This window comes from Carlito syrichta, unplaced genomic scaffold, assembly GCF_000164805.1.
Source record: "Carlito syrichta isolate Samal-C Ts95f unplaced genomic scaffold, Tarsius_syrichta-2.0.1 Scaffold316302, whole genome shotgun sequence".
NCBI classification, from domain to species: Eukaryota; Metazoa; Chordata; class Mammalia; order Primates; family Tarsiidae; genus Carlito; species Carlito syrichta.
Genome location: NW_007260398.1, coordinates 518,118 through 531,374, shown reverse-complemented (window position 1 = coordinate 531,374; position 13,257 = coordinate 518,118). Strand labels below are relative to the sequence as shown.

The 13,257-nt window shown below is 38.9% G+C and overlaps 1 protein-coding gene across 1 annotated transcript; it reads left to right on the top strand.

Annotated features, from left to right (window-relative positions):
- The first annotated feature begins 12,365 nt into the window (after positions 1–12,365).
- On the top strand, positions 12,366–12,798 carry LOC103276677 (late cornified envelope protein 1C). The gene has a single exon (XM_008074079.1). It carries the CDS (start codon positions 12,436–12,438, stop codon positions 12,790–12,792), a length of 357 nt encoding a protein of 118 aa, XP_008072270.1. The 5' UTR covers positions 12,366–12,435; the 3' UTR covers positions 12,793–12,798.
- The last annotated feature ends 459 nt before the right edge of the window (positions 12,799–13,257 follow it).

Below are 13,257 nucleotides of genomic sequence, written 5' to 3'. Positions count from 1 at the left end.
GCCATAGTACCTTCATCTACTCAACTCCTGAAGTGCCAAAGGACTCTTTGCTGTGTGTGACACCGGTAAGTGTCCACAGGGAACAGGAGCAGGAGCTTCCAAGACTGAGGCTCAGACCAGGACAGGATAGGAAGATGGGCAGTGTCTAGAGGCAGATGTCAAAGGTAGAGTGTTTCAGGAAGACAGAAGGGGGTGGATGGCAAAAAAGAGTATGATACCAACTGGGATATCAAGCTGAAGAACTGGTTGGCAGTGCCTTTAGGCTCTGGAGAAAACAAACAGGTCTGTGGGGGGCGCAGAGGAGAGGCCCTTGGGTCAGGGGACACTGAAGCCCAAAGAACTGCTCTATTCTGACAGGCTTCAGGAAGGAAGCCCACCTCTTAAAGTGCAGACCTGTCCCCACCTACAAAAAAAGGTGTTGGAACTGTGGACAGGAGGCCAGATGCTCCTTTGGGCTTTGGAAACCCATATATCCATGGGCCTGGGATTTGCTCACAACTCCCCAAGTTGTTTAGGACAAACTAAGCCTGAGACCCACGGTGCCAACCATCAGTCTAAAGAGGCGGTGAGTTGAGGAGCTCTGAGCTCTGGCCTGAGATCCAGAGGTCATGGTTCAAGTTCCAGATATGCAGACTCTGTCTCTTCTTTAATTAAGTGAGTTTATGGACTTCATATTGCTAGATCTTTTGCACTTCTGACCTTGCAAAGTAAAATTATCTTGCAAGTTATGACAGGAGAATGATTGCCTATTTTTTTAAGAAATAATTTTTCCTTAAACTATAAATTTAATAATTGCAGAGTTTGAGGACATATTAGGAATAACTTCATCCTCCAATTATAACACTTTAGACTCTTAGGGGTATTTTTAAATAGCATTTGGTACTAGTTTACTATTTTACATAATAGATGAAAATTCTCGTTTGACATACAAAGGATATCCTGAACTTCCCAAGAAATAAGGTGATGATATAGGGAAAATGTTAGAAGTAAAATTACCAAAGATGATTCTTCTTTGATTATAAGTAATGCTAACAGAGTTAGGCGGACAAGAGAGGCCTCTGTGCCTGGGTGAAAGGGACGGGGTATGCTCTGTGCCTGGGTCTGACTTCCTGTTTGTCTCTCCTTCAGCTCCTGAACGCCCAACCTCCGAGATGTCCTGCCAGCAGAGCCAGCAGCAGTGCCAGCCCCCTCCCAAGTGCACTCCCAAGTGCCCACCTAAGTGCCAGACTCCTAAATGTCCCCCAAAGTGTCCCCCTAAATGCCCTCCTGTCTCTTCCTGCTGCAGCGTCAGCTCTGGGGGTTGCTGTGGCTCCAGCTTGGGGAGCTGCTGTGGTTCCAGTTCCGGGGGCTGCTGTGGTTCCAGCTCCGGAGGTTGCTGTGGCTCCAGCTCCGGGGGCTGCTGCAGCTCTGGGGGTGGTGGCTGCTGCCTGAGCCACCACAGGCGCCGCAGGTCCCACCGCCGCAGACCCCAGAGCTCTGACTGCTGCAGCCAGCCCTGCGGGGGCTCCAGCTGCTGTGGAGGGGGGAGCAGCCAGCAGTCTGGAGGTTGCTGCTGAAGTGGACCCTGACTTTTTCTTCCTTCTGAGCCTGAATGGCTGAGAGACTCTGTTCTGGGAAATCCTCTGACCTCATGTCTGGAAACCCAAATTCTTTCTCCTAAATGACATTTAGAGACCTCCTTCTCCATAACCATGGTTACTCTGGCAACACTGTTCCTCTGTGACTTATGCTCCTGTATTCTGCTGCCTGAACTAAGATAATAAAATCCAGAATCTCCTCCCCAACCTGCTACCAGACTGATTTATTTTCCTGTTTGAGTCATTCTTATTCTTTTCCCTTGTCCTCTGCTCTTGGCTTCTGAGGCCTCAGTAGAGAATGAGGAAAGTCGGAAGGAAGAATAAGTTCGTATTTTCTTATGTTTTGTGTTTTTCCTTCTTTTTGTGTCTTCTTTTTAGACTTGGGCACGGGAGGGACATCTAAAATCACGGTTTTTTCAACTTCTATCTCTCTTTATATAACTAACTCCGTCCCATAGGCAAGTCTAAGAGTAAGACTTCATCCTCCTTATTATATATATATACACACATATGAAATATGTTCTATTTTAATAAATTAAATAAATTTATTGCTATATAATTTGTACACAATAAAATTTACTAGATTTACATATAAAATTCAATGAGTTTTTCCAATTATATGTAATTGTGTAACCACAATTGCAATCAACACACTGAAAATGTAGTTGATAACTTATCATTTGAGAAAGTTTTCAAGATAGCACAAAATCCATAATATATAAATGAAAATATGAATACATCTTGAATACTTCTAACTGGACTGATATTAAATTTTAGTATCAGAAGCTACCATAAAAATAAAGAAGGGTAAAAAATTAACTTAAGAAAATAATACTACATATGACAAGGATAGGACTCATATTGCTAATAAATATAGAGGTTTTAAAAATTAAGGAGAAACAATTCCTATAAAAGAGTTGGCAAAAGTCACAAATATTCAATTATCACATAAGTAAATGGAAGAAAGAAAATGTCAATAACCTCTGAAATTAGATTTTAAAAGCCAATTGCTCTCACTAAGAAAGAGGAAATGTCACTCACTTTTTTGGGAGGAAGCTGTTGATTCATAATACATTGGCAATGATAAAAAGCTCACAGATAATTGTTGTTGAAGGTATGTGAAAAGAAACATTTATTCTTTGTAATTAAGAATGCTAATTGGCACAATTACTTATATAAGAAATTTGGTTATTCATTTATTCATTCAACTATAATTACTGAGTTAGATAAATTCTGGTATAAAATGAACCTACCATTTTACATAAATTTGTACTAGAATTAACCAAATGAAATAAAAATAAGATATAATCATGAGAGAACAGATATTTAAAAGTGTCTACTGCATGGTAGACCTTAGCTAGTTAGCAAACTAGGAAGCTCCGGGCTCCACTTCCATCACAGAAGTACTGAATAGTTTCAGCAATCAAGCAGACCTTTAAACTAAAAGGAAGCAACACTCCAATAGTAGGAAATGCTGTGGTGCTTTTGTTCAGGCTAACCCACCCCTTATTGTGATGCAATAAGGAGGAGGCTGCCCAATTGCTCAGTCCTCCCTCTTGATGAAAGTAGAAGAGTAAAAGTGGCAAGCAACACCGTGAATTTGGGGGACCACCTGAGGGACTGTTTTCTGTCTCATCTGTCCTCCGGAGCACTGATGAGACAATAGCATCATTTGGATAGTAGGAAGAAGGGTGCTGAAAGGAGAGGCTGCATGATAGCATGAAAGAGCTGCAGGGTACTGCAGACTTTCTGGTGCCTGACAAAAAAAGATTATAGGTGGAGGAACACGATAGGCTGATGCGCCAGGAAAAAGTATGGGCAAGACTCATAGGAAAACATAGATATTTGAAAGGAGTCACGGGAACCAAAACAAAAGTGTGCATGCACACACACACACACATATAGACACACACATATACACACACACAGGGAAGAGCTATCCCTAGAAAAGGTTTGAGTGAACCCTGGACCTTCACACTATGCTGAATAGTGAAGGTCTTAGAATCCATAGCACAGAGCCAATCTCCAAAGAAGAAGTGGTTGCTTTTCCAAATGCCTAATTTTCAACAACAACAACAACAACAACAACAAAAGATTACAAGGCACTGGAAGAAATAAGGAAATTTGACCCATTCACAGAACCAAAACAAATCTCTAGACAGCGACTTTAAAGAAACAGAGGCCAATCAATTCCTTAAAGACTTTAAAACAATTGTCTTTTTAAAAAATCAATAAGGTGGCGTTCATTGATGTATATTGAATATTTTAATTTAAACTTTTAAATTTTAGATTCGGGCTACAAGTGTGTGTTTGTTATGTGGACATATTGCATAGTTGGGGATACTGGGCTTCTGGTGTCCCCATTCCCCAGATAGTGAACAATGGACACAGTAGGTAGCTTCTGAATCCTTGTGGCAGTTTCTACCTACCCTACTTTAGTGTACTTAGTGTTTATTATATTTCCATCTTTATGTCCATTGAGCTCCCACATATAAGTGTGAACATGCAGTGCTTGGTCTTCTGTTTTTGAGTTATTTCACAAACTGTCTTAAATGTACTCAAAGAACTAAACAAGAACATGGACAGACAGCTAAACAAAATCAGGAAAGTTATATATAAAAAGTTAAAATATCAACAGATAGAAATTATTATTATAAAATAGAACCACACAGAAATTCTGGGGTTGAAAAACACAATAACATAATTGAAAAATTCTCTAGAGGAGTTCAGCAGCAGAATCAAACAGGCAGAAGAAAGAATCAGAAAATTTGAAGACAAGTCCTTCAAAATGATTGAGTCTGAGGGGGAAAATGAAAAAAGATGAAAAAAGTGAAAAGAGCCTAAGGGGCTTATCAGACAAAATATACTTTAACTCAAAAACTGTTACAAAATACAAAGAAGGACATCACATAATGGTAAAATGAAGAGTTCAACAAGAAAATAGAAAAATTGTAAATATGAATGCCCCAAACATCAGAGCTCCTAAACATATGAAGAAAATGTTAACAGAATTGAATGAAAAACTATAGAACTCTACAGCAGTAGTAACAAACTTTAATAATTCAATTTCTTTTTTTTTTTTTGGAGTTGGAGTTTCACTCTGTCACCCAGACTGGAGTGCAGTGGCCCCTCCCGGCCACCGCAGCCTCGCCTGCTGGGCTCCGGCGATCCTTCTGCCTCAGCCTTCCAAGTAGCCGGAATTACAGGCGTGCGCTACCACGCCCGGCTGATTTTTTTTTTTAATTTATTGTAGAGATGAGGTCTTGCTGCCCAGGCGGGTCTCGAACCTGCGGGCTCAGGCATGATTTATTGTGAGATGAGGTTTCACCAAGTTGCCCAAGTGGGTCTCGAAACCCGCAGGCTCAGGCAATTCACTCACCTCAGCCTCCCAAGGTGCAGGATTACAGGCTGAGCCACCGAGCCCGGCAATAATCCAATTTCAATAACCAATAGAACGATAGACAGAAGATCAACAAGTAAACAGAGGACACAGACAATACTATACATCTGTTGCACCACAGACATGCAGAACAGTACACCCACACTTAGCAGAGCTCATAGTTTTCTCAAATACACACGCAACATTCTCCAAGATAGAACATATAAAAGACCACAAAACTAGTTAGAAACAATTTAAAAATACAAAAATGATGCCAATTGTCTTTTCCAATCACAGTGGAATTAAACTAGAATTCAATAGCAAAAGGAAAACTTGAAAATCCACAAATACATGAAAATTAAATAGCACAGTCTTACAAGACCAGTTGTAGAGAGTAAAAATCACAAAGAAAACTGTAAAATATTTTGAGACAAATGGAAATTAAAACACAGTATACAAAAAGTTACGGATGCAGAGAAAACAGTGCTAAGAGAATGTATAACTGCAAACATTTATATTAAAAAAGAAGAAAGCTCTCAGACTAAAAATGTAGCTTTACACCTTAAGGAACTGGAAAAAGAAGAACAAACTGAAACCAAAACTAGCAGAAGGAAGAGAATAAAAGATTAAAGAACAAATTAAATAAATGAAAAGGAAAATAGAAAAAACAACAGAGGAAATTTTTAAAACCAAGTATTATTTCTTTGAAAAGGCCACCAGAATTGACAAATCTTTAGCTAGATTGACTAAGAAACAATACAGTCAAATCATTATAATCAGAAATGAGAGAAGAGGCAGTGTAACAGATTTACAGAAATAAAAAAAATTATAAGAGAATATTACGAACAATTGTATGTCAACTATAAGAAGATATCACGAGCAAGTGGCGTAATATAGACAAAATGGATACATTTCTAGAAACATACAAGCTATCGAGATCTATTCATGAAAAACTAAAAATCTGAACATATCTATAATTTGTAGTAAGATTGAATCCACAATGAAAAACCTTCCAAAAAGATTAAAGTGCAGGATCAGACAGCCTCACTTATAAATTTTCACAAACATTTAAGGGAAAATTTATATCAATTTTCCTTAAACTCCTCCAAAAAATTGAAAAACAGAGGACACTTCAGAACTTATTCTCTATGAGGCCAGTATTTTTCTGATGCCAAAGTCAGACAAATATCACCAGAAAAAAAGTGCTGTAAATTAATATCCCCAAAGTATGGTGGATATTGAAAATCTTCAGTAAAATACTAGCAAACAAAATTCACACATTTAAAAAATTATATACCCTGATCAACTGTTAATTATTCCCTGAATAACCTAAAATTTTTTTTGAAAGGACAAAGTTCAAAGTCATGCACTCCCTGATTTTAACATTCATTACAAAGTTACAGTAATGAAAATAATGTGACACTGGCATGCAGATAGACTTATAATACACGAGAATAGAATAGGACTCAGAAATAAACCCTCACATATGTGGTTAAATTATTCTCGACAAAGGTATCAAGACCATTGGGGTAGTGACAATCTTTCCAACAGATAATACCGGGAAATTTAGATATCCACATGCAGAAAGTTTGAAGTTACACCCTTAGCTTACACCATAAGCAAAAAAATTAACTCAGTAAGGACCAAAGAGAAAAACATAAGAGCTAAAACTATAAAGTTCCTAGAAGAAAGCATAGGGGGAAGCTTCATAACATTGGATTTGGTGAGAATTTCTGGAATATGATAGTGAAAGAACAGGCAATAAAAGTAAATTAGCACCAGGTGAGATGGCTCATGCCTATAATCCCAGCACTTTGGGAGGTTGAGGTGAGAAGTTGCTTGGGCGACATAGCAAGACTTTGTTTCTATAAAAATTAAAAAAGAAAAAATAGCCAGGTGTGGTGGCATATGCCTGTAGTCCCAGCTGCTTGGGAGGCTGAGGTTAGAAGGATTGCCTGAGCCCAAAAGATGAAGTATAAAGTGAGATCCTGTACATCCTGGGCTAACAGAGTGAGATCATGACTAAAAAAAAAAAAAAAAGAAAGAAAGAAAAGAAAAGAAAAAATGTAAAACTAGACAAGATTGAGTACATAAAAATTAAAAAATTCTATGCATCAGTAAACACAATCAACACCATGGAAGAACAACCTTTAGTATGGGAACAAATATTTGCAAATCATATACCTGATAATGGGTTAATATCCAGAATATGTAGAGAAACTTTACAGCTCAACAAAAAATAATTTTTAAAAACCTAATTAAAATGGAGAGAAAGTACTTGAATAGAATTTTCATTCAAAAAAGTTATAAAATGGCCAAAAAGCACATGAAAAGATGGTCAATGTCACTAATAATTAGATAAGACCATTTAAAAAAAAAAAAACCATAATGAGATACTGCCTCAAACTCAAGAGGATGGGTGTTATTTAAAAAAAAAAAAAAAAAGCAGAAGCAAACAAATGTTGGTGAGAATGTGGAGGAATTGTAACATTTGTGCATCATCTGTGAGAATATTAAATGGTGTGAGTACTATGGAAAACAGTGTGGAAGTGCCTCAAAAAGTTAACAGGATTAATATATGATTTAGTTATTTCACTTCTGGAGATACACACACACACACACACACACACACACACACACAAAAGAATTGAATGCAGAGTCTTAAAGAGGTATTTGCACACCTATATTCTTAGCAGCATTATTCACAATAGCCAAAAGGTGCAAGCAACCCAAGTATCCACTGATGGATAATTAGATTAACAACATATGGTGTATACATAAAATATTATATTATCAGGTCTTTAAATGGGAGGCAATTTATATACATGCTACAGCATGAATGAACTGTACAGATATTATGCTAAAAACAATAGCCAGTCAAAAAAAGACAAATACTATATAATTCCAACTATGAGAAATAGCAAAAGGAGTCAAATTTATAGAAACAGAAAGTAGAATGGTGGTTTCAAGGCAGTGGGAAGATAAAATAACAGAAAACTGTTGTTCAATGTGTGGAGAGTTTTTGTTTTGCACAATGATAGAAGTTCTGGAGATTGTGCTTGTACATAACACCACTAAACTGTATACTTAAAAATAGTTAAGATGGAAAAATTTAATAAAAGAAATATATTCACTGTAAGAATTTAGAAATAATGGGATAACTCACCACAATTCTAGTATAAGGTATCAATATATTAACAATTAGAACAATAACAGCAATGTAGAATATAATTTTTAAAATGCTATTTAAATAATATTTAATTTTCTTCTAGAATTTGATAGCATTCCTTCATCATTTGTAGTTGTTTAAAGGTTTTGTAGATATTAAAAAGCAAAACAGAGATGATTAATTTAACATGCTGGTTTTGGAACACAGAGAAAAAAATTATTCAGTTTGAATTATTTCTGATTAAGTCTCAGCGGTATTCTCTCACATCCCATGAGATGGTAAAAAAAGAAATTGACTACATAAAAGACAGACACTTTGACAAACAGAAAATTTCAGAAAGAAGATAGACACTTTGACAAATAGAAAATTTCAGAAAGAGTTTTATTCATCAAGAGATCTATATTCATCTGATACCTAAGCCATGAGATATTATAGCCAAGATAAATTTCAGTCTTCCTGATATAACTATGCTGCAGACTCACCACCTATATTCAAGTCACGGCAACTGAGGTCTCAGGTGTTGCCTGGCATGAAGGCAGAGGCATGGACCAGATGGCATCACGGCTCCATCATCCTAGAAATCAGGAGTTGAGATCCTGAGTAGACCTGTCATTGTGGCTACTGGAATCAATGTCTTGAACACTCCCCCATGACTAAGCCCTCTGGAACAATCTGAAGAGAACTAATACCAGGTGGGAAAAGGCAGATCCCTCAGGGTGATGTAGCCCACACACATAACTGTGCCTGTCTCAGAGGGTGTCTCCTACGAGGGTGGTGACCTGAGTCATAATAAATAGCTATATTTAAACTGTAAACTCAATGCTAATACCAAAGGGAGGTTTTAAAGGTCATGAAATAGTCACTGTACACATAGTTCAGTGTTAAACTAATGGAGGTAAAGAAATATTAAAAATTCAAGCTGGGCCACCACGGGATCTATTATAATTCTTATGTGAGTGATATGCCATATGAAGGTTAAAAATCAAGTGGGATTGAGCTGTGCTGTCCTGGAAGAGCAAAGACCACGGAATGCTTTGCAGGGAGAAGCATAACCAGAATGCAGAAAACAATCCAGTTCAGCTTCAGAATGTTTATGAGAGTAGATAGATGGCAAAGTCTTAAACTAGAGGGAGAATATCAAGTCTTATTTCACAAAAGATTTTTAAAAAAATTTTTTTCTTAAACGGTGTGCAGTTTTAGACAAGACTTTACTGGTGATTTTGTGTTAATCATTATGGGAATGAGAGTGTTTTCTTGGATGCCATAAAGGAACAGTATCAAGACCACAAGTGTTTGTAGCATGTTGTTACAGGAGTCTGGGCATTTGTAAATAGTTGATGACCTGAGAAAAGGGGTGAATATATATTTTATATTTATCAATACACATTTTATGAATAAAGTCTAAGATATATATTAGCATTAACATCTGAAATATATGTATGTATATATAATATATACGTATATTGCAAATATATATGTATAAATATATATGTATATATATATATATGTTTCAGGTGTTATAAAAACTTGTATCTCTTAAAATACGTAAGCTCTGTATACACATATTTTTGCACATATGTATTTCCACCACATTTTGGTTGGGCTCACCATGCCCTTTGTGACCTAGATACCATTCCTAAGTTCTGGGCATATCCAGAGTCTTCTAGGGTCTGGAGAAAAGGGGACTTACCCCTCACATGATCTAATATGGTTTTAATTTGACTTTGTTTAATGAAATCATTTAGTGTTTTTTATAATCTTGTAAACTTGGTTGTCTCTGTGACCAACTTGTCCTAGAATGAAGCCCAGCTCTTTGTATTTACATAATAAAAATGTACAACTTCACAACATCTTTTTTATATAAGTCCTGTGTCCATGAGAGAGGACAGGGGCTTTCAAAACCACAGCATAAATGCATTCACAAAAAATATTTAGGACCCTTGTTCTTAAAAGGCATCTGCCTTTTCACAGTCAAGGGATATGATATCTTTAGCCAGTTTTTCCTACCTGAAGAATAGACATAATATCTAACAACCATCTCTCTTATCTTCCTCTTTCCCATCTGTGGCCATCATCCCTTCCACACAAAAGTGATGCAAGAAAAGTCCAAATCCTCACAATAATACCAAGAGCAGAGTTACTGCTTCTTACTGCTTCCTGATTCACATCTCATCACTGATACATCTAGGTCTTCACCAGAAGAAAAGAGCTATTTAAAAACAAACAGGTCATCCCACAGCCAGATTCATTCTCTTCAGAAAAAAAGCTGTGGTTCTTTTTCTTTTTAGAAAAAGAACAATGTCATCACTCTATATTCAACAAGGTCCTTTATTAAGACCCTATCATATTTCAGTCTCTCTGTTAGACACTTTTTTATTCTCTTTTTTGTGTTACTTCACTGACTGTCACAACTAGCCAATTGTCTTATAACTAAGTCTCATTAATCTTCCAAACTTATAGTTAAAATAATAGAAAATGATAAAGGTCAATAACTTTCAAAAGTCCTACCTAAGCAGGGCCTGGCCTGGCCTAGGTTCAGCTTCAGTGTTTTTCCTGTGTAGACATCTACACCACACCCACACAGCCATATTTTGGCAGCACACTGGGACTTCAGCATGGAAACTTCAGGGGTTAATAGTTCAATGTGGGTTGCATGGAATATTGATAACTTTGAGAAGAGGCAGGAAATGAGACAGGCCTAAATTTTGAGAACTGAAAAGTCTTGAAGGGGCAGCTGCCTAAGACCTCATAGATTTGGGCAGCAAAACAGAAGTTTGCTGACCCCTGTAATCTGGCAGGGTAGCTTGACTTAAGTGGAAAAATGTGAAGGAATCTCTAAATTATGTCCAAACCAGGCTGCCAAGAGTCAATGAGTTCCTATTAGCAGCAACATGGAAACAAAGGAATTGGGAGCCCAAGGTACAAAACTGAGAACTAAAAAGAGGTTAAGGCTGGCATTTCCTAAAGAGAATGAGGGGGATCATATAAATTGTCTCCCACCCAGCCACTATTTGTTTCTAAGCAACCCTGCTACTATCTAGTACCAGATGTCCTGACCCCCATGGAGAAAGGCAGATGAGATGCTGCCAGTCACCAGCACCTGATCACAGGACCCATCTGGGTGTCAGGAGGTGGTTCCCCTCATGCCAAGGTCCTGTCTCACAGCTGGGAACAGAGCCCAGGACAGGATAAAAGGGCTTTCAGCCAGAACACCTCCATCTACTCACCTCCTGAGGTACTGAAGGACCCTGTGCTGTCTGTGATCTCGGTAAGTGTTTGCTGGAAACAGGAGCAGTAGCTTCCTCAGAGGAAGGCTCAGACCAAAACCAGAGTGGAGGCTGGGTAGGGACTCCTGAGATGGAGGGCCATGCTTTTAGGGTAGAGAGTTTTGAGAATACTGAGCAGGCGACAACTAGAGGCATGAAGCAGAATTGACTTGCTTTCCACTGGGCTCTAGAGAAAACAAACTGCTCTGGGGCAGGGTGAGGTGAGGTGGGGTAGGATCCTCAGGATGGAGGCATTGAAACACAGAGACCTGTTCCACTCTGACAGGCCTCAAGATGGAAGTCCACCTCTAAAAATACAACCCTGTCTCCACCTGTAAAGGAAGAGCTGAAGCCTTGGACAAGTGATCAGACACTCCTTCAGGCTTTTGAAAAACACATATCTGGGATTTTTTGACAAACTTCCCAAATTGCCTGGGACACAGTAAGCCTGAGACCCAGCATGCCAGCCATTAACCCAATCAGGTGGTGAGCTAAAGAGATCTGAGCTTTGACCTGAGCCAGGGAGTAAGGATTCAAGTCCCAGGTGTGTGAAATTTAATGGGTTTATTTGTCTCTTAGATGAAGTGAGTTTACTGGCTGGCCATCCGCAAGAGCTTTTGCAGTACTGACTTTACAGAGTAAAATCATCTTGCAAGTTATAAGAGAGAATGATTGCTTTTGTCGATTAAAAATAATTTTTTATTAAATAACTTGTAAATTGGACAATTTCAGAGTTTGAAGACATAGTTGGAAAAATGTCCCCCTCACTTAACAATACTTTAGACTCTTAGATACATTTGTTAATACTGTTTGGTCTTAGGTTACTATTTTGTATAATAGATGAAAATTCATATCTGACATATAAGGATTACCTGAGTTTCCAAAGATATGATACCAGAGTACAGGGAATGGATTAGAAGTAAAACTACTAAAGATGATGTTTCTATCATTATAAGAAAGGGTCTGAGGGGCAGGGTGAGCTCAGTACCTGGATTTGACTTGCTGTTTGTTCCTCCCTCAGCTCCTGAACACCCGCCTGTCAAGATGTCCTGCCAGCAGAGCCAGCAGCAGTGCCAGCCTCCTCCTAAGTGCACCCCCAAGTGCCCACCTAAGTGCCAGACTCCTAAATGTCCCCCAAAGTGTCCCCCTAAGTGCCCTCCAGTCTCTTCCTGCTGCAGTGTCAACTCTGGGGGCTGCTGTGGCTCCAGCTCGGGGGGCTGCTGTGGCTCCAGCTCTGGGGGCTGCTGCAGTTCTGGGGGTGGTGGCTGCTGCCTGAGCCACCACAGGCGCCGCAGGTCCCATTGTCGCAGACCCCAGAGCTCTGACTGCTGCAGTCAGCCCTGCGGGGGTTCCAGCTGCTGTGGAGGAGGGAGCAACCAGCAGTCTGGAGGCTGCTGCTGAAGCGGACCCTGACATCCCTCTTTCTTCTGAGTCTGTTCTAGTGACTGAGAGGTTTCAAGCAAAAACTTGAGCTCTGACCTGAAGAAGCCCTCTGGCCTCATGTCTGGAAGCCAACATCTTTCTCCTTAACGACATTTAGAGGCCTCCTTCTCCGTATCCATGGCTGCCCTGGGAACTTCAAAGCACAGACTTAGTCTTCTCCAGCTTATGCTATTGTATACTGCTATCTGGACTAAAATAATAAAATCTAGAATTTGTTCTTCAACATGCTAGCAGACGGATTATTATTTTGCTCATCATTTTTCTGTTTTCCTCTCTTCTCTGCCGGTGGTTTCTGAGGCCTCCATGGATAGTGGATAGGGGAAGGAGCCAGGAGAGAAAAGTTTGTATCTTTGTGTGTTTTGTGTTTTACCTTCTTTGTGTGTGTGTGTGTGTGTGTGTGCGTGTGTGTGTGTGTGTGTATGT

Excerpts from the sequence above, each read along its gene's own strand:
- LOC103276677 (XM_008074079.1), top strand. The coding sequence starts at position 12,436 with ATGTCCTGCCAGCAGAGCCAGCAGCAGTGCCAGCCTCCTCCTAAGTGC.